Source organism: Sorex fumeus, unplaced genomic scaffold (genome assembly GCF_029834395.1).
Source record: "Sorex fumeus unplaced genomic scaffold, SorFum_2.1 ptg000010l, whole genome shotgun sequence".
In the NCBI taxonomy this organism is placed as follows: Eukaryota; Metazoa; Chordata; class Mammalia; order Eulipotyphla; family Soricidae; genus Sorex; species Sorex fumeus.
The window spans coordinates 13,614,007-13,635,536 of NW_026606067.1; the positions used below are offsets into that span (position 1 = coordinate 13,614,007).

General features: G+C 37.2%; 1 protein-coding gene across 2 annotated transcripts in view; it reads left to right on the forward strand.

The window, feature by feature from the left end:
- BRINP3 (BMP/retinoic acid inducible neural specific 3) overlaps nt 1–21,530 on the forward strand; it is a 444,317-nt gene that overhangs the window by 210,680 nt on the left and 212,107 nt on the right. For both annotated transcript variants that reach the window (XM_056110519.1, XM_056110520.1), the window contains exon 4: nt 13,226–13,416. In XM_056110519.1, the coding sequence (XP_055966494.1) occupies nt 13,226–13,416 (191 nt within the window). The remainder of the gene's footprint in view (nt 1–13,225; nt 13,417–21,530) is intronic.

The following is a 21,530-nucleotide window of genomic DNA, read 5'->3' on the forward strand; positions in this document are numbered from 1 at the left end:
GATGATCATATGATTGAGGGGAGATATCAGTGTATTCAACCCTGTTCCATTAGTCTGCAGTTCTGCCTTTGTTCCAGTACCATGCTGTTTTTATTATTACAACTTTGTAGTAAAGTATGAAGTTAGGGAGGTTGATTCCTCCCATTTTCTTTGTCCCAAGAATTGCTTTAGCTATTCCTGGGGGCTTATTTTTCCATATAAATTTCAGGAGTGATTGCTCCATTTCTTTGAAGAATGTCATGGGTATCTTTATAGGGATTGCATTGAATTCATACAATGCTTTCAGTAAAGTAAAAGGCCCTCCCGTTGATCGTCGATTTGCTCAAGCGGGCCCAGTAACGTCTCCATTGGAGACTTTGTTGTTACTGTGTTTGGCATATCGAATACTCTCGGTAGCTTGCCAGGCTCTCCGAGAGGGGCGGAGGAATCGAACTCGGGTCGGCCATGTTGGCCGCTTGTAAGGCAGACGCCCTACCCGCTGTGATATCACTCCAGCTTTCGGTAGTATTGCCATTTTGACAATGTTAAGTCTCCTGACCCATGAGCAGGGGATATCTTTCCATTTCCTCATGTCCTCTTTTATTTCCTGAAGTAGCATTTTGTAGTTTTCTTTGTACAGATCCTTTACATCCTTAGTTAAACTGATTCCTAGGTACGTGATTTTCTGGGGCAAAATTGTGAACGGGATTGTTTTTTTCATGTTGCTTTCTTCTCTCTCTCTGTTTGTGTATAGAAAAGCCATGGACTTTTGGGTATTGATTTTATAGCCTGCAAATTTACTATACAAGTCTATTGTTTCTAGGAATTTTTTTGTGGAGGTTATTGGTTTCTCTAAGTATAGTATCATATCATCTGCGAAGAGTGAGAGCTTGATTTCTTCCTTTCCTACCTGAATGCCCTTATTATCTTTTTCTTGCCTAATCGCTATTGCAAGTACTTCCAGTACTATATTGAATAGCAGTGGAGAGAGTGGGCATCCCTGTCTCGTCCCTGATCTTAGAGGGAAGGCTCTCAGTTTTTCCCCATTGAGGATGATGCTTGCTGTAGGCTTGTGGTAGATGGCTTTAATTATGTTGAGGAAGGTCCCCTCTATACCCATTTTGGCTAGGGTTTTCATCATAAAGGGGTGCTGGATCTTATCAAATGCTTTCTCTGCATCTATTGATATGATCATATGCTTTTTATCTTTTCTTTTGTTGATATGATGGATTATGTTGATTGATTTCCGAACGTTAAACCATCCTTGCATCCCTGGGATGAATCCTACTTGGTCATGGTGTATGATCTTTTTGATGAGGAGTTGGATTCTATTTGCTAGTAGTTTGTTGAGGATCTTTGCATCTGTGTTCATCAGGGATATCGGTCTCTAATTCTCTTTCTTTCTGGTATCTCTGTCTGCTTTTGGTATCAGTGTGATATTTGCTTCGTAGAAACTGTTCGGAAGTGTTTTTGATATTTCAATTTCGTGGAAAAGCTTAAAGAGGATTGGGAGTAAGTTCTCTTTAAAGATTTGGAAGAATTCACTAGTGAATCCATCCGGCCCAGGACTTTTGTGCTTGGGGAGACATTTTATTACCATTTCAATTTCCTTGATGGTGATAGGTCTGTTCAGGTATTCCAGGTCTTCTTGGTTCAGCCTTGGGAGTCTGTAGGAGTCTAGGAATTTATCCATTTCCTCAAGGTTTTGATGTTCCGTGGCAATAATCTTCTCAAAGTATTCCCTGAGGATCCTTTGAATTTCTGTAGTTTCTGTTATAATGACCCCCTTTTCATTTCTGATTCGGTATATTAGGGTTTTCTCTCTCCCTTTCTTTGTGAGTTTTGCTAGAGGCTTATCGATCTTATTAATTTTCTTGAAGAACCAACTCTTGGTTTCATTGATCTTTCGGATTGTTTTTTGGTTTTCCATCTCGTTAATCTTTGCTTTGAGTTTTATTATTTCCTTTCTCCTGTTCGGGTTGTGCTCCTTTTTTTGGTCCTTCTCTAAGCTCTTAAGCTGTGAGGTTAGGTTACTTATGTGTGCTCGCTCCTCCTTCCTGAGGAATGCTTGTAGAGCTATAAACTTTCCTCTTAACACAGCTTTTGCTATGTCCCATAAGTTTTGGTAACTCGTGTTCCATTTTCATTCGTTTCTAGGAATCTTTTGATTTCCTCTTTGATTTCCTTTCTAATCCACTTGTTGTTCAATAGCGCACTGTTTAATTTCCAGGTGTTTGATTTAGTTTTCTGTTTTTGTGTTTGATATACTTCTAATTTCAGCGCGTTATGGTCTGAGAAGATTGTTGATACAATCTCTATCTTCTTAATTTTATGGAGGCATGTTTTGTGGCTCAGCATGTGGTCTATCTTGGAGAATGTTCTATGTACGCTTGAGAAGAATGTGTATTCAGCTTTTTGTGGATGAAATGTCCTCTATATATCTTAGTTTATCAATATTTTAAAGTTCCATTTCTCTTACTGTTGTTAGATTGATTCTGTTGAAATATATATTTGTCTTTTAAAAATAAAACTCTTTTTCTCAAAAATTTTGACCAGATAGTTTTTCTTTTTCTGCCTGAATCTTTCTTCCCTTTTCCTTCATGTTTAGGAGTTTATGGAATGTTAGAGATGGTCTTTTTCAATTGATATAGACTTCCCAATGCAAACTTAATTTGATTGATGTCCTGGGATAAGAACAAATATTATTATGTGATCAAATTGATTAATCCTTATAAAAATTATTATTGAGGATATATGATTACAATATTTTTGCCTACAAGGTTCCATGTACATAACTCCACACCACACCAACTACTAGAGTGCCCATTTCCCTCCTCTGAAGATCCCAATGTCTCTGCCTTTCAATGACACTTCTGTCATTGTGCTGTCTCCTGCCCTTATTTACTACCTTGCTGTGTGTCTGTCAGTTATATATATGAGAAATATCATTCTGCATTTTTCCTTTCCTTTTGGCTGACTTCACTCAGCATATTATTGATCAGTCTTTTATAGCTCCTGAAATTTTCATCATAAAAATGCTTTTCCCACAACAATTTTTTCATGTTCCTTTTTCTAGTATGTGAAGGGTTTCATTTCTTTAAGATCACGACCATCCTGTTATTCGTTGATTGCCTTGAGCAGGCCCCAGTAACGTCTCCTTCATCCTAGCCCTGAGATTTTTAAGAAAGTGCCATATTCAAGGCTCTTTCGGATAATGAGACCCATCATTGTTACTGGTATTTGGCATATTGGGTACACCACGGGGAGTTTGCCAGACTCTGCTGTGCGTATTCTTTAAGATACTTATAAAATTTTGGAATGTCTCCACATACACAATCACATTCTTAATTTTGCAAATAGCCATTCTGACACAATGCACCTTATTAAAGAATTCATCTATCCATTGAATTAATATTTATATTAATTATATTAATTAATTTCTCAATACACTTATATTTTTTAAAATAATTTTGCTGTTATGTTGCATATTCTCACATCAATACTTCACTGGTTGTACAGACTTTTTGATCTATGTTTTTGTATGAAAAGATGCATTCTAACTTTTTTGGAAAAAGTATTGTGTCTATTTTTTCATATAAAATTTACATTGACTTATAGGAAATAAAAAGGGCAAGTTTTATTTTGAATCAGACTGCATTAAATTATAGACTAAGTGTAGGAAAATTTATATTTATATTTTTAATATTCGTGTTGAACTGCCTAGTACTTATCTCTGCTATTCTTGCTATTCGTGTTGAAACAGGGGATACTTTATACTATTTATCAAAGTATTTTTTAATTTCATAATTTCTTCAAACATTTTTTATTTTATACACATTGCAATATATTTTTCAATTTGATATTATTTAAATATTTCAGTAGAATAAATTAGTAATTGTTTTGTGTTATAAAACAGGTGTCACCGTATTTATTGGTTTATTTTCTTGGCATCATTACAACTCTCTTTTTTTATTTTACTTTTTATTAGTGAAACACCATGAGACACAGTTGTAGACTTACACATTTTTGTGCTTGGTTTTCAGTTATACAATGATCAAGTATCCGTCCCTCCACCAGTGCCCATTCTCCACCACCAATGATCTCAGTATACCTCTGAACACCCCATCTCCCCCATCCCACCCTGCCTCTGTGTCAGGGCATTCCCTTTTGTTCTCTCTCTCCTTTTGGGTGCTGTGGTTTGCAAAAGAGGCATTGAATGGCAATTATGTTTGATCTATAGTCTACTTTCAGCAAGCATCTCCCATCCTGGGATGATCCTCCCAACACTCTTTACTTGGTGCTCCCTTTTCTCTCTGAGCCAGCTTTTCCCCTAGCTTGTGTGGCTGGCCTCCAAGCAATGGAGTGAACTGCCTAGTACTTATCTCTGCTATTCTTGGGTGTTAGTCTCCTCTTTTGTTACTTTATAATCCCCAGATAAATGCAATCTTTCTATGTCTGTCCAGCATTTTCTGACTCATTTCATTTAGCATGATACTTTCCATGTAGTACCACTTGTCTGTAAATTTCATGATTTCATCTTTTCTAACAGCTGCATAGTGCTCCATTGTGTAGATGTACCAAGGTTTCTTTAACCAGTCATCTGTTCTTGGGTCCTCAGGTTTATTCCAGATTTTGGCTATTGAGAACAGCAGCAATGAACATAGAAGGGCAGATGCCATTTCAACTGTACCTTTTTGCCTCTCCGGGATATAATCCCAGTATAATCCCAGGAGTGATATTGCTGGGTTAAATGGGAGCTCGATTTCTAATTTTTTGAGAATTGTTCATACTGTTTTCCAAAAGGCTTGAACCTGTCAGCAGTCCCACCAACAATGAAAGAGGGTCCCTTTCTTGCCACATTTGTGCCATCACCGATTGCTTTTGTTCTTTTGGATGTGGGCCAGTCTCTGTGGTGTGAGATATCTCATTGTTGTTTTGATCTGCATTTCCCTGCTGATTCGTGTTGTACATCATTTCCTCATGTGCTTTTATGCGTTCGGATTTCTTCTTTGAGAAAATTTCTGTTCATTTTGTCTGCCCATTTTTTTGATGGGGTTGGATGTTTTCTTGTGGAGTTCTACCAGTACTTTGATATCAACTCCTTATCGGATGGGTACTGGGTGACTATCCTTTCCCATTCTGTAGAACTGTCTTTGTATTTTGGTCACTGTTTCTTTTGAGGTGCATAAGCTTCTTAATCTATGTTTTCACTTGCTTGGCCAGTGGCATGAAATCTTTGAAGATACCGTTAGCTTCTATGTCGTGGAGGGTTTTGCCAACCTTGTCTTCAATATACCTTATGGATTCCGGTCTGATGTTGAGGTCTTTAATCTATTTTTACCTTACTTTTGTACATAGTGTTAGGCAGATGTCTGAGCCCATTTTTTTGCATGTAGTTGTCCAGTTATGCCAGAACTATTTGTTAAAAAGGCTTTCCTTTTTCCACTTCACATTTCTTGCTCCCTTATCAAATCAAATTAGATGATAATATGTTTGGGGGAAGATGTCAGTATATGCAACCTGTCCCATTGGTCTGCAGCTCTGTCTTTATTACAGTACCAGGTTTTTTTAATTATTACTGCTTTGTAGTAGAGTTTAACCGTGTAACCCCAACAACGACCAGGATCCAGAGATTATCACAGCAAGCTCCTGGGAATGCGGCCGCGCGACTATTTATTTACTTTTCTCTAAGTTTTCAGGGTACCTTTAAATATCCCACCTGCATGGCAGAGCCTGGCAAGCTATCCGTGGTCTATGCCAAATAGACCAAATTGATATGCCAAATCCAGTAATAAATGGATATCATTCCCCTAACCCTGTATATGGCAGAGTCGAGAAGGATATGAAAGGAAAGGCTGATAAAATACCAAGGCAGAAATAGGCTACCAAAACGAAGAAAAACAAAAATGATTGTCTGTACTTTTAATGCTCGTACGATGGCATCTGCTGCATCTATTGAAGACCTTATAGTACAAGCACGAAAGATCAAGTACGACATCATTGGTCTGACCAAAACGAGAAGACATCAATCACATCATGCCGTTTTCGACACTGGAGAAGAACTGTTCCTTGGAACATGTGATAAAAGAGGCGTCGGTGGTGTCGGTATCCTTGCCAACACAAACGTAGCCAAGAGCATTGATTTATTCGAATGCCTAACAACCCGAATCGGACGATTACACTTGAATAGATGTGGCTCACTACCGGCAGTTTCTATCTTTGTTGTCTGTGCACCAACATCCTGTTATGTTGAAAGAGAAACTAAGAAGTTCTACATGGAGCTGGAGAAGTTCTATAAAGAAAATCACACCTTCTAAAAGATCATTGTTGGTGATTTTAATGCCAAGATAGGACCAAGAAGATCAGTCGATGAACTCCACATCGGGACCCATGGCCTAGAATGGAACGAACAGGGTGACAGACTGTCTGAGTTCATCATGTCAACCAAAACCTTCCATGGTAACTCACAATTCCAAAAGGCTGAATTGTTGGACATGGGAGTCTCCCGATGGACGGTTCCGCAATGAAATAGACCACATCATATTCAATCGGTGGTTTTGCCTAACTGATGTTGCTGTTGTCCCAAAATTCCAAACGGGATCAGACCACCGTCTTCTTCGTGCAAAATTCTACCTCACAGAACGAGGAGAAAAGAATGCAAGGTTTAAGAAGAGGACTCCCAGAACGACCACCAACGGGTAGCTCTTTGGCTCTGTTGGGGCAACATGGGAAGATGCTGTCATTGACAACATTGATGAGGAATATGATCGAATGATTCAGCACCTCCATGATTGTGCGAGGAATGCCAAGAGAGAGATAACCACAAAAAAACGGCTTTCTTCGAACACTCTTGAACTTATTCGCCAACGTGGCTTGGCACATGCCTCAGGCAACCACAAGCGAACATCCGAACAGGCAAAACAGTGCAGAGAAGCCATCAAGGATGACCTCAAAAGCAGGAGAGCAGCAGTACTGGTAGATGTGGCAGAAGCTGGGAAAAGCATTCTTAATGCCCGCCTGTCCTTCAACAACTGCAAAACCAAGATGACTGCCCTCCGACATCATGATGGATCTATCACATCTTCCAGAAGGGCAATGGAGAAGATTATTCATGACTTCTCAGATCTCTTTAATAACCACGTCCACTTGCCCACATACCACATACCACATGATGTATATGTCGTTCCCAATGTTCTCCATTCCAAAATCCATCATGCCATCTCGTCGGTAAAGAAACAAAGAGCACCTGCCCAGACAAGATCAGACCTGAACACCTGAAGAACTTACCATCAGTACTCATCAATACATTGGCTCGGCTCTTCACACGCTACCTGTCTTGAATGCAAGGTTCCATCCCAATGGAAAACCAGCAGGACTATACTGCTATACAAGAAGGGAAACATCCACGACATTGGCAACTATCGCCCAATCTGCCTATTGTCTGTCGTCTACAAACTGTTCACTCGAGTCATCCTGAATAGGATTAGCAGAACACTAGATGAAGGACAACCATGTGAACAAGCCGGATTCCGAAAAGGATTCAGTACCATCGACCATATCCACACGATTACTAAGCTCATTGAGGTATCTCGGGAGTTCAAGATGCCACTCTGTCTAACGTTCATTGATTTAAAGAAGGCCTTTGATTCTGTTGAGACGGAAGCGGTTATGGAAGCCCTAGCCAATCAGGGCGTACAAACTCAATACATCAGGATCCTTTGTGAGCTCTATTGCGGATTCACTACCAAGATCTCACCATTCTACAAAGAAGTAATCATCCATATCAAGAGAGGGATTCGGCAGGGTGATACCATTTCACCAAAACTCTTCAGTGCCACCCTCGAGAACATCATTTGATGACTAGAATGGGAAAGCATGGGAGTGAAGATAGATGGTCGGCAACTACACCACCTCCGCTTTGCTGATGACATCATTCTAATAACACAAAACATCAGCCAAGTGGCACAAATACTGAACGACTTTGACCGTGAATGTGGAAAATGTCAGACTACAGCTCAATCTTACGAAGACAATGTTTATGAGAAACAGCCTTGTTCCTGACACTCCATTCGCTCTCAACAGAACCACCATCTCCGAATGCAGCAGTTATATGTATCTAGGTCGAGAAAACAACATGATGAATGACCTGGCACCTGAGTTACACAGGAGGAAGAGAGCGGCTTGGAATGCGTTCAAGAACGTTGAAGAAATAACTAAAAGGACAAAGAACCTCCAGCTACGAGCACATCTCTTTGATTCCACTGTTCTTCCTGCATTAACATATGCCTCAGAGACCGGAAACCTACGAAAACAGGATGAGAACGCTATTCGGGTCTCTCAAAGAGGAATCGAAAGAGCTATGCTTGGAATATCACGATTCACTCAAATGAGAGATAGAATCCGGAGTTCTGATCTTCGTCAACGCTCAAGAATCAGGGATGCTGTCTCATTTGCTAAGACATCAAAAATCAGATGGGCTGGACACATAATGAGGTTTACAGACAACCGCTGGACTAGAGTCATTACTGATTGGATTCCATGGGACATCAAAAGATCACATGGACTCCCCCCTACAAGATGGTCAGACTTCTTCGTCAAGACCCTGAATGATTGGTTTGAGGCTCTGCATGTTCCTAGAACGAACAGATACCACTGGGCTACGCTAGCATGCAACCAGGATGAATGGAGACGTTACTGGCACCTGCTCAATTGAATCAATGAATAATGGGGATTAAGTGATTAAATGATTGTAGTAGAGTTAGATGTTTGTGGGTTTATTCCTCCCATTTTCTTTTCCCCAAGAATTTTTTTTACTTATTCTGTGGGGCTTATTGTTCCACATGAATTTCAGAAGTGTTTGCTCCAGTTCTTTGAAGAATGCCATTGTTATCAATATGAGGATTGCATTGAATTTTTACAATGCTTTGGAAAGTATTGCCATTTTGACAATGTTAATTATCCCGATCCATGAGCAGGGGATATCTTTCCATTTCCTTGTGTCCTATTTTATTTTCTGAAGTAGTGTTTTGTATTTTCTTTGTACAAGTCTTTTACTTCCTTAGCTAAGCTGATGCCTAGGTACTTGAGTTTCTGGGGCACAATTGTGAACGGGATTGTTTTTTTTTCAATTCGCTTTCTTCTCCCTCTCTATTTGTGTTTAGGAATGCCATGGACTTTGGGTATTGATTTTATAACCTGCAACTTTACTATACAAATCTATTGTTTCTAGGAATTTCTTGATAGAGGTTTTAGGGTTCTCTAAGTATAGTATCATATCATCTGTGAATAATGAGAACTTCATTCCTTCCTTTAATACCTGAATGCCCTTAATATATTTTTCTTGCCTAACTGCTATTGCAAGTACTTCCAGTATTATATTGAACAGCAGTGGAGAGAGTGGGCATCCTTGTCACATCCCTGATCTTAGAGGGAAGGCTCTCAGTTTTTCCCCATTGAGGATGATGCTTGCTGTAGGCTTGTGGTATATAGCTTTAACTATATTGAGGAAAGTCCCCTCTATACCCATTTTGGCAAGGGTTTTCATCATAAACGGGTGCTGGATCTTGTCAAATGCTTTCTCTGTATCTATTGATCTGATCATATGGTTTTATATTTTCTTTTATTGATATGATGGATGGATAGCACAGTGGTAGGGCGTCTGCCTTGCAAGCAGCCAACATGGCCGACTTGAGTTCGATTCTTCCGCCCCTCTCGGAGAGCCCGGCAAGCTACCAAGAGTATCTCGCCCACACGGCAGAGCCTGGCAAGCTACCCTTGATGTATTCGATATGCCAAACACAGTAAGGTCTCCTTTGTGAGACTTGTTGTTACTGTGTTTGGCATATTAAATACGTCACAGGTAGCTTGCCAGGCTTTGCTGTGTGGGTGAGTTACTCTTGGTAGCTTGTTGAGCTCTCTGAGAGCGGCGGAGGAATCGAACCCCGGCTGGCCACCTCTGCCGCGTGCAAGGCAAACATCCTACCCACTGTGCTACCACTCCAGCCCAAATGCAAGAATAAGTCTACAAAATAATAGAATAATTTTTAGCCCTTTAGAATATAAAACTATTATGTCAGATTTCTAGTTCACAGAACAGATAACTTTTAGGGAGAAAACTCAAAGACACAGAAAACAAAGATACAGAAAGCCAGGGGTTGGAGCTATACTACAGTGGGTTAGGCACTTGCCTTGCATGCAGCCAACCTAGGTTTGATCTCTAGCACCCTAAGCCACACCAATAGTGACCCTGAACACAGAGTCAGGAGCGGGCCCTGAATACTACCAACTGGCCCCCAAAAACAAACCAAACCACAACAAAACAAAGTCCTAAAAACCATAAAGTTTAACAATTTTTAAGTATGAATTCCAAACAATCAAAGACATTTTAAAGACAAGTCAAACTATGGTACCAATTATTTGTGATTCACATGATCCAAAAACTATAGCATCCAAAATATTTTAGAGTACTCCCAAGTACTTGTATAAGTACTCTCTTATGAGAAAAGGTGCAACAAAATATGGAAAAAAAAGATTTTTGAATGCTTTTAAATTTTTTCATCAATTACAGTGTTATTGTATTATGCCCAACAAATTGTTTTGCATTCAGTCCAAATTCTGACTCTGCATCCTAGCCTTGCAAAAATGATCCCTGAGCACAGAGCTGGGAGTAAGGTCTGAGCAAAGAGAGCTGTGCCTGAGGTTAAGGTGGGCTTACTCAGAGGAACTACTGTAATAAAATTTTACTCTAAGAGAATGAAATTGAACTCCATGCTATAAATAAAAGTGAGAAATGATTTATCGTCAATTAGCAGTGTGATAACAGGTCTGTGAATGCAAGGTAGAAAATTGAACTTAACATATTCCTGGGAAAGGTAGAAAAAGATGAACAGACATCACCAGAAATATGATGGGGCTAAGTAATTTGTTCAGGCATTAAGAACATTCAGAGTCAGAGTGGCTAAAGTGACTTGAAAGAAATCTTGCTGGAAATAGGTAATTAATGAAAATCCTTCCATAAGGGACTCATCAGGAAAGAAGTGGAAAAGCCTATATGTAGTTTGGTCAGGTAGAAGGTCTTTGTCAAAAATATTATCAGATATTTGCAATTATGGGCAATTTGGTTAAAGATGTGTATAATTGTGGAAATAATGTCTTTTTTTGAATGCAAGATAAAAAGCTCTAAGATCTTCCTGTGTTGTCTATTGCTCCAGTCCTCATCAAAATGTTTAAATCCAGTGAGTCCCTATTGGTTTTATGAACCTCTGTCATTTTCTTTTACCTTAGCGTTGTATTTATATTTTACTATATTGCTCCTGTGTTTTCTGCAAAGCAGAGCTATAGCATTGCCATTTAAGCAAACTTGGAAAGTTTCAGTCTTTAGCATGATAAATAACTTTTTTTTTCATTTAATAATTGCTGGCTCAGATTCTGCAATATTTGATAGAAAGATTTGGAGCCTTGAGTCTACTTTTTTTTCAGTTTACCAATAGATCTTTGTCATTTTCTTTTTTACTTTGCTCAGTAAGACAGGTTCTGGCTGTCTCTCTGTCAGATTTCTAGCTGCTATAATCAAACTCACAGACTGGGCAACGTACTAACGACAGAAATTTATTTCTCATAGCTGCGGAAGTTAGAAGATTAGTGAGGTCCTCCTAGTGGCAGCCTTCTTGCCTATTCCAAGGTGAAGAAATTCTCCCGGTAGCTCTTTTTAGAAATAAGCTAGTCCAACCATCATTCTTAACCACCTCTCAAAACCTCCCATCCAAAAGAGCTTTCTCTTTCCTGTTAGAATATTTTTAGATGATGAAAATATTCTCCACCATTATATGTCATAATTTTCATAATTGAGTTCTTAGATAATCATTGTTCATTTTTTCTCTTTACTCCTGTACAGGATTTGTTCTTGTATAGGTACATTCACATTGATTATATTGGCCTATTTGTGATGCATTCACCTAAAGCTCCATGTTAGTCCATGTCCTCTGGGAGTAAATAATTGTTGTAATGTATTTTCTTTGGTGTATAATTATAAAGATGTTTTATATGTTCTCTTTCTGTTTTCACATGTCCCCAGCTGAAAACTGTCATCTACATGGGGCCAGCCAGATGCTGTTGAAGTTTGACTTACTCATTGATATTTTTGAGAATTTTATTTTTCACTTCAATTTTTAGAACTAGTCAACTTAATCTTTAGTATCCATGTGGAAGTCTAAGTATAAACTTAAGATGTGCATTTCAGGAATAATATTTGTTGATGACTATTTTTCTGCCATTCCTTAAGCTGGTCTCTTGCAGAGAAGAAAGAGGGATTGCTTCAGATGGAATTGTCACCTGTTTGTTTGCTTTTAACTCGGAAGAGAGGAAAATATTATTCTACTAGAAAATATAACTTGGTAGTTCATAAAACTGGCTTGTCACTTTGTAAGCGGGCATAATGCCACCCGAACAGATGGGCTCCTGAGAGAAAGAACAGAAATCAATTTTGACAATTATGTGTTAAATGACTATCCAAGAATATGGAAGCATGATGATGCAAATTCTTAAACTTAAACATTGATGTATTTTGCCAATGTGTGAACATTGGAAATTGCAACTAAATTGTAATCTACTTTAAATTTTGCTATGGGGAATCCGTTGTTGGTGCCTAAGAATTCCATAGAGGTTGGTGACTTCCACAAAGTTTATTAGCACAGTATTTTAATATGTCATATCAAGGAAATCTCTGAGCTGAATGTATATATATGTTATGATTTTAAAGATACATGTATCATTGAAAACATAATGGAAAAATTCTGTTAGTAATACATTTGATCATGTTGCCATATCCTATGCCAATGTATAGTAAATATGTCTAAGAAAATACAAATTTTCATTATGTTCCCCATGCAATTTCATTTTTGCTAACATTCTTATTTTATTATTATCTGAGGATTCATGAATGTTAGAGCAGATAAACTATGTAAAAAATTCTCTAGAATCATGCTTTCACATAATCTTTCTGTTCAGCATTTACTATATAGGCATTTGGAGCTATCATTATCTGAGTTATTTTTCAGGACTTTGGAAATATTTAAGAACAATAAAAAGAAAATTCATACATCTTTTATTACAACTTGTCACTTTAATTTCAGTATATCTATGATTGGTGGTTCATCACTCACAGGCAACTGAAAATTTTTAAGTAAAATTAAATCAAATAAAATAATTTTTAAATTAAATTGAATTTTTAACAATTGTATTAATGCAGGAGAGGAGTCACTCACAATTTTTGTGGACAAGCGGAAGTTGAGCAAACGATCAGAAGGAAGTGATCCCACCACCAATAGCTCTTCTGTCTCTCTGGAAACGCTCCATCAACTAGCTGCTTCGTATTTCATTGACAGGGACAGTACCCTTCGGAGACTTCACCACATTCAAATTGCATCCACTGCCATAAAGGTATGTAGGAGTGAGTTCCCTCTAAGATGGTGCCATAGCTTTATTTTCCATAAATCTCAGACAAATTTTCATGTGTTTGTTTGTTTCACTAATTTAAAAAAAATAGTTTTAAAAGTATTTTAGCATTTCCTTTTTTACTTTGAGTGACATAATACTTGATGTATATATATATATATGAAAGTGTTGGAAGAATATGTATGTATATATATACAGTATACTTCTGATGAAGTTATGTATTCTTTGAAATGATTTTAAAATTGAAGATTGGGTATTAGCTTATTATATTTCCAAGTGCTTGTTCAAGTCTACTTGCATTGAATTGCACTTGACTTGGTAAGTTTATCCCAGGACTCTCTCAAGAAAACTATTATTATAAGAATTTATTTTCATAACATTTATTTACTTTGTACATTTTATATTAAGAATTTAAAAACATTTTCCAGAGAAGGAAAGTTTTACACTCAAAGTAATCAATGATGTAAAACTCTTTCAGAACTTCTGACATAAAGAATAGTTCCCTGACTAAATATAAAAAGACACTAATATTTGCTTATGTTTCTAAAATTTAAGATAAATTAGTGGATCCATTACATGTGATACTAAAATCTTTTGTCTATGTTTATACTAAAGTGTCTTTATAATAACTTATAGTGCAAAAGTACTTTTATTTTTGAAAGAAAAAATTAGGGAGAGAGTGAGATAGAGAGTTTCTGAGTTTCCATAATTCCAAAATTATATATTTCCCAACATATATTCCCTGTCAGTTTAGCTCTATGTATAAGCATATTTGGTCACTGGCCACTGTAAAATTAATAGAGAAAAGAGTCAACACAGTATAATCATGCAATCCTAACTTTAGGCTAAGAGCAAAATAGGAGATAAAAATGTATCCAACGCTTCAAAGGAACATTTTATGGCTATTAAAAACAAGTTATTCACTGTATAATATTTATATTATTGCTTTATAGGATTTAAAATAATATAATTTTAGTGGATTCCAAACATATTAAAGTAAGGAATGCTAGGAATGCTAGGCTGACATATTGATTATCAGGGATCTACTAGAATGGGTGAAAGTTGATGTCAAAATATCTAGACTCAAAGGTTTCACAACCAGTACTAGCAGTCTTCAATACTTCTAATAAATGTCATTGAGAAAGAGTTCTTTGGATATAATTACATAATCTATAATTAGTCTACATTTGACTGTGACTCTTATGCTGTATTAAAAAAATAAGCCAATAAGTAATATTTGCACTGAGTGGAAAAATATAGCCAGCAGAAATGCAGATGTGTTAGATTAATTTTAAAAATATTTTAAGATAGGATATTGTTAGGGATACTTGGCTTGAGTTTGCTATAGAGAAATACACATTTAAAAAATCAATTTCAATGATATAAACAGTAACTTAAATTGTATTTTCTCATAGAAGACATCATTGTAAGTGTCTTTATTATGGCTATTGATTTTTAGCTCAGCATGAAGTAGAATTAGACAATAAAGTTTTGTACCTATAGTAAAAAATATTTATTCGTAGTCATGTCACAGCCTAACAGTTATTTATACATATTTCTGTTGTCTCATAAGAGAATTCTATATATCAAAGACACCTGTTTTAATGGTGCACACTAATCCATGCAGGTTTTGTTCATAAATTCCAGAGATATTAGCAGAAATGATACTTCCAGAAGCTTATAAAGGTGTGTGGTAGAGTAAGCCCCATAGTTACTAATATTTGAAATCAAAAAGAGCTTAGGGGAAGTAGGAATCACCCGAAAGGTGGGCGAGTAAGCATCTTTGCTTGAGACAAAGAATGCAGCCCTTCATTTACTTTAAAACAGAGCTCCAAACTCATAATGGGAAAAGTGTGGCAGGAGTTTCTGGAAACAGGAAATCAAAACGGCTTTAGATTAGGGATTGGAATGAGAGACCAATATGCCAATGGCACAGTGATGGATTGTGAAGAGATTGTGCACATATCCTGTCTGTAAACAAGACTAAACTGAAAATGAAATACAACATGCCTAAGAATAAGCCACAGGAATTCATAGGAGGGAAAGATGAGGTCATGGCAGATGGGAAAGAAAGGAGGGAAATCAGACTTTGCCGGGTTCAGTGTAATCCTGGGTAGAGTTCTTCTTCTGGCTTGTCATTTTCTACTGTATCTGGTGATTATCTGGCCCAGGGTTAGCTGCCGTCTGGTTTATTTTATGGTCACTAGGGGACAGTTCAGTGATTAAATATATGCTCTCTGTGTGCACTTGAGAAGCCCACAGACCCCTTGAATTGAATTTACACTGTATTTGCCTATGGAGTGTTCTGGGGAGACTATTCTTTCTTTTCATTAGTTATCAAATGGGTCCCTATGCAGATGGAGGCTGTCTCTCTTCAATTATAAGATGATAATTGCTTAGATACATGGTGGCAGGGTATGGAGAATTGAGGGAGGTGGTGTGGGATGTGTAGCTGGAATCCAAGGGCATTCAACTACGGAAATCCTATCTCCTTGAATAAATAATTCAGCACAAACTGCTTTAGAAATCAAGAGCTCACTTCCTTTGCAAAACCCTAAAGATTCCATATGTCATTGCTGTATTTTAAAGACTCTAATGATAGCAAATTCTGCTTTAGAAAATCAGTATGTACACATGTGTGTTTTGTATGTTTTCTTTTAGTTGAGGCGATCCCAAACACTGGTATAGAATTTAGAAATGGGGCAGGGGCATCCTATCAATGATACTTCAATAACTAAGCCCTTTCTGTGTTGCCAGGGACAATCAGGGAAGTCCTCGTTTAGGACCGACTAGAAATATACATAGAATTGCTGAAGGAGGCAGGTGGTACTATGGGTAATTCTTGGTGGTCAGCATTGTAAGACATGAATGGGAAATCACCCATCTGTCATTTGTCTTCTTGGCTCCGATATATTGTGTTCCCTTTTACTTTCTTTCCTTTTATCTTTTTGGTGGAGGAAGACTCAGTGATGGCACATCCAGTGCTCAGTGCTTCCTTCATGCTCTGTGCTCAAAGATCATTCTTGGTAGGATTCAAGGAACCATAGCAGTGCTGGGTTTCCAACCAAGGCTGGCCATGTACAAGGCAGGTGTCTTGCATGTACAAGGCAGGTGTCTTGCATCTGTTTTATATTTTAAGCAGCAGTTATTTCATTTCTTGAACAAACAAATGTATGGTGGTTTCCTTTGATGCACAAAATTTAAAAGACACAATTTCATTTTAAAAAAAGAGTTAAATAATATCATTATTGGATAACCACAAACCATAATTTAATAGGAAATAAACATGACCCCTTATATCATGTTAGTTATTGTAAACAAAAAAGAATTAGACACATTGTGTTAACTCTGAGTCTGCTTCCTGAAAATGGAACAGAAAATTTGTTTTATCCTTTTAACAGTAGATATAAAAGTCTATAGTTTATTCATATACCTGTGCATTGTGACTTAATTTACATTAAAGCTTGATTAACTACTATAATATTCCACATAATGATAGTTACAATGATTATAATTCCTCAATATTTTAAGTGAAATAACATCAAATATGTGAGAAAATTGACCACTGTTCTGAAGATTCAACTCAGTTGGCTCATTATCAGAATCAATTACAACAAACTAGTATTAGATTTATGTTGAAATTGTGTGCTAAATTTTGATTAACATGTGTTTTCCAATGTCTCAAATACTTTTTTTTAAAAAATCAACCTGCAACGAATAAAATTAAATCATTTTTAAAACCTGAAAATTCAAAGAGCTAAAATTGTTCTTTTTATGAAAATTTTGTGATCTAGTCACTGTGTTTCTAGCATCATATTATGAGAAAAATGCTTGACAGGCTTTGTAAAAATTGATAGTTCTTAGAAAAATTTTAAAGTAAATTTAGATAAAATCCACTTAGAATTAACTTAGCTTAAAAGTCAATAGTAAACTACTAAAAATATATCCTTAAATATTTAATGCTACTTGGTTTGCATAAAAGTGTTTTAGTGATGAAATAAGTCTTTAAAACTTTAGATATTTTAATGTAAGAATCCTTTATATTTTCAAAATTAAAAAAAACATTAAGTTATAAAACTAGAACCCATTTTGCTTATAAATGTTAGAATTCTTACTTAAGAACTCTAAGAAAATGGGGCTGGAAGATAATCCAGTGGGTAAGGAGCGAGACTCGCCTGCAGCTGATTTGATTCTATTCCTAGCACCAATGTGTTCCTCCAAACCCATCAGGAATGACTTCAAAGCATAGAGCAGACTAAGCTTCCAAGTGTTGCCCCAAAACAAAAAGAACCCTAAGAAAAGATAACTTACATAAGAGCCACCCCTAATAATTAAAAGTTTTGATTTGATAGTTTCATCCTTAGGAAGAATTCTATTTCAAATAATAAACTGTGATTGTCTATAAAAAAATTTCAGTCTTACACACAAAATTAATGTCTACTTAGTGCAATAAATGGCATTTAGGAAGCTGCACAAATTTTATCAAACTGGCAAGTGTTTTCTAATTTTAAAATCAATCACAACCACAACCATCCTGTTGTTCATCGATTGCCTTGAGCAGGCCCCAGTAACGTCTCCTTCGTCCTAGCCCTGAGATTTTTTGAAAAAAGTGCCATATTCAAGGCTCTTTCAGAGTTAGGAGAACGAGACCCTTCATTGTTACTGGTATTTGGCATATTGGGTACGCCACGGGGACTTTGCCAGACTGCTGTTGGGCAGGTTACATTCGGTAGCCTGCCAGTTTGTCCAAAGTAGGAATGAGAGGATAAGATGTCGCATGGCTGCAAAAGCGACCGTGAACTTCCGGGAGCTGAGTGTGATAATCTCTGGATTCTGGCCGTTGTTGGGGTTACACGGCAGTTGGTGGGTGTAACTGTCTAGCTACTGACAGGTCCAGTCCCAAACCGTGCAGGCTTGGAGATCTCAGTCCCAAGTCCCACACACCTGGGTTCCTCTGCCAGTTCTTTTATGTGTGAGGCTCATCCAAGTGTGTGGAGAGTGGTCCCAGCATGGCCTTGGCTGGGGCAAGGAGGTCTTCAGCTGTTGGGTCCTGGTGGGGACAGTCAGGCATAGGGTAGGAGACTCTTAAATTTTAAAATATATTTTGAAATTTTAGCATAAAAGAATTACATTTTATTTTTAACTACCATGGAAACTTAGTGTAATGTTCAGATTCCTGAAGGCAATATTTTCAGCATAATTAAGATCTATAGTTATTCATATTTTGAAATTACATTCTAGACAATGGTCTTCTATTTCTCATTTTAGATATGTGTGTCCTTGTGCTGAGTCTTCTGTACTTTTTTTTTTATTTTTCTTTTTTTATTAGTGAAACACCATGAGGTACAGTTGTAGATTTACAATTTTTTGTGCTTGTGTTTGATTATACAATGATCAGATACCCATCCCTCCACCAGTGCCCATTTTACACCACCATGGATAATATCCCCCCCACCCCATCCCCCCATCCCTCCCTGCCTCTGTGGCAGGGCAATCCCCTGTGTTCTCTCTCTCCTTTTGGGTGTTGTGGTCTGCAAAAGAGGCATTGAGTGGCAAACATGTTCAGTCCATAGTCTACTTTCGACATGGATCTCCCCTCCTGGGAGGATCCTCCAAACACCCTTTATTTGGTGCTCCCTTCTCTATCTGAGCTGCCCTTTCCTCTAGAATGCCCGACTGGCCACTAAGCTATGGAGTAATCCTCCTGGTGCTGATCTCAGCTATTCTTGGGTATTAATCTCATATTTTGTTACTTTATGTCCCCCAGATGAATGCAATCTTTCTGTCTATCCCTCTCTTTCTGACTCATTTAGCTTAACATGATACTGTCCATGTTGTGCCACTTGTATGTAAATTTCATGACTTAATCTTTTCTAACAGCTACATAGTACTCCATTGTGTAGATGTACCAAAGTTTCTTTAACCAGTCATCTGTTCTTGGGCATTCAGGTTTCTTCCAGTTTCTGGCTATTGTAAAGAGTGCTGCAATGAACAAACAAGTGCAGATGTCACTTTGACTATACATTTTTGCCTCTCTGGGATATATTCCCAGGAGTGGTATTGCTGGGTCAAATGGGATCTCAATTTCTAATTTTTTGAGAATCGTCCATACTGTTTTCCAGAAGGGCTGAACCAGTGGACATTCCCACCAACAGTGAAGGAGTGTCCCTTTCTCGCCACATCCACGCCAGCATTGGTTGCTTTTGTTCTTCTGAATGTGGGCCAGTCTCTGAGTTGTGAGATGGTATCTCATTGTGGTTTTGATCTGCATCTCCCTGATGATTAATGATGTAGAGCATTTTCTCATGTGCTTTTTTGCCATTCAGATTTCTTCTTTGAGAAAGTTTCTGTTCATTTCTTTGCCCCATTTTTTGATGGGGTTGGATATTTTCTTCTTGTGGAATTCAACCAGTATCTTGTATATCCTTGATATCAACCCCTTGTCAGATGTGTATTCGGCAAATATCCTTTCCCATTCTGTAGACTGTCTTTGTATTTTGGTCACTGTTTCTTTGGAGGTGCAGAGAGTCTTCTGTACTTTTGACAGTCCTAACTTGCTGTAGGGTCTAAGCAGAATCTGGTTTTGTATTTGGTTTGTTTTTAATGAAACTAGCTTATTGGCTACTACATAGTGAATAAGCAAATAGATTTAATTTTTGCTTTTAAACTCCATCTTAACTTTACATATCTGGAAAATTAAAAATCCAATTTCTGGTCATTGTCTGTATCTGTTTTTTTAATTTTTCTTATTCTAACCCTGTTTCTAGTTTAAGGAGTCATTTTCTATGACACAATTTATAATCTTTGAGTTCCATGACTATTACATTTGTTTTCTCACATTTCAATACTCATTTTATCTTCAATCAAAATGCATCTTGTATTTGTTTCCTGAGGTAAATGGTACATAATTATATTTTCTTTGTTTAGATGAGTTTCAACTAAGTTACTATCTCTTCTATTTTTAAAGAATATTTGAAGTAAAATAGACTGGAAAAAATCAAGCATAGGATATGATGTTAAACATAATTAAAAATATCTAGACAGACCATTTCTAAATAAGGTAATGTAATAGAGAATAGATTCTGAACAAGATAATGTAACAGGGAGTCCAGCCATGCAATTAAAAAGTAATAATTACAGACTAGGGCTGAGAAATAATACAACGATTAGGTAAGGTGCTTGCTTGCACACCATTGACACTGGTTCAATATCTGGCCCCATATGGGGTCCTATAACCGGTACATGAAGTGATTCATGATCACAGAGCCAGGAGTAAGCCCCAAGCACTACCTGTGTTGTACAAACCCTGCCCCCCCCCCCCCACACACACACATATAGGCCAAGGTTTTGGCTCTGTAATGGAGGATATACCTCACATGTGTGTCTGTGGGTTCAAGCCCTGGCAATACAAATAAGTAAATAAAATATTTGCATACAGTATGATTTTTAGACAGTGAACAATTGGCACAGAATGATTCTTCAGAGAAACTGTATCTAAAGGGAGTGCTATATTTGTCACAGGTCTCGAAATTACAGCCAAGATATGGGGCAGCAGAGAAAAGTCAAAAGAGACAAAAAGCTTCAATAAATAGAGTAGACTACTAGGTATTAGAGTGACCTAAGTATTTATTATTTGTGAACTGAGTATCTAAAAAGAAAACTACAATTTGAGTGAGAACCCCAGAAAAAAATCAGAGAATTATCCCTGAATAAATTTAATAGAAAACCGGTGAAAACAATATGTACCAATTACTTGACACTACCTGATAGAATTAAATTGTAGGATTAGAGAACAATATTTGGAATCATGTAGATACTAGAAAACTGTTCCTATGATTAAAAAAAAACACTAATAAATTACAGAACTAAAAATACTTAGCAAGGTCAACACTCATACAGGAATTGATTAGCTCCACATTGTTTCTTCTTAGAACTACCTGGTAAGGAAAATGAAAAAGTGTCAAACTTTTTAAGGCATCTCCCAAAATATGGTTCAAGTATAGTTTTACAAACATAAATACATTTCTTACATCTAACAAATTAATACTCACAACTGGAATTGGCCAAAATTATTAGACATTGGATGCACAGGAAAACCC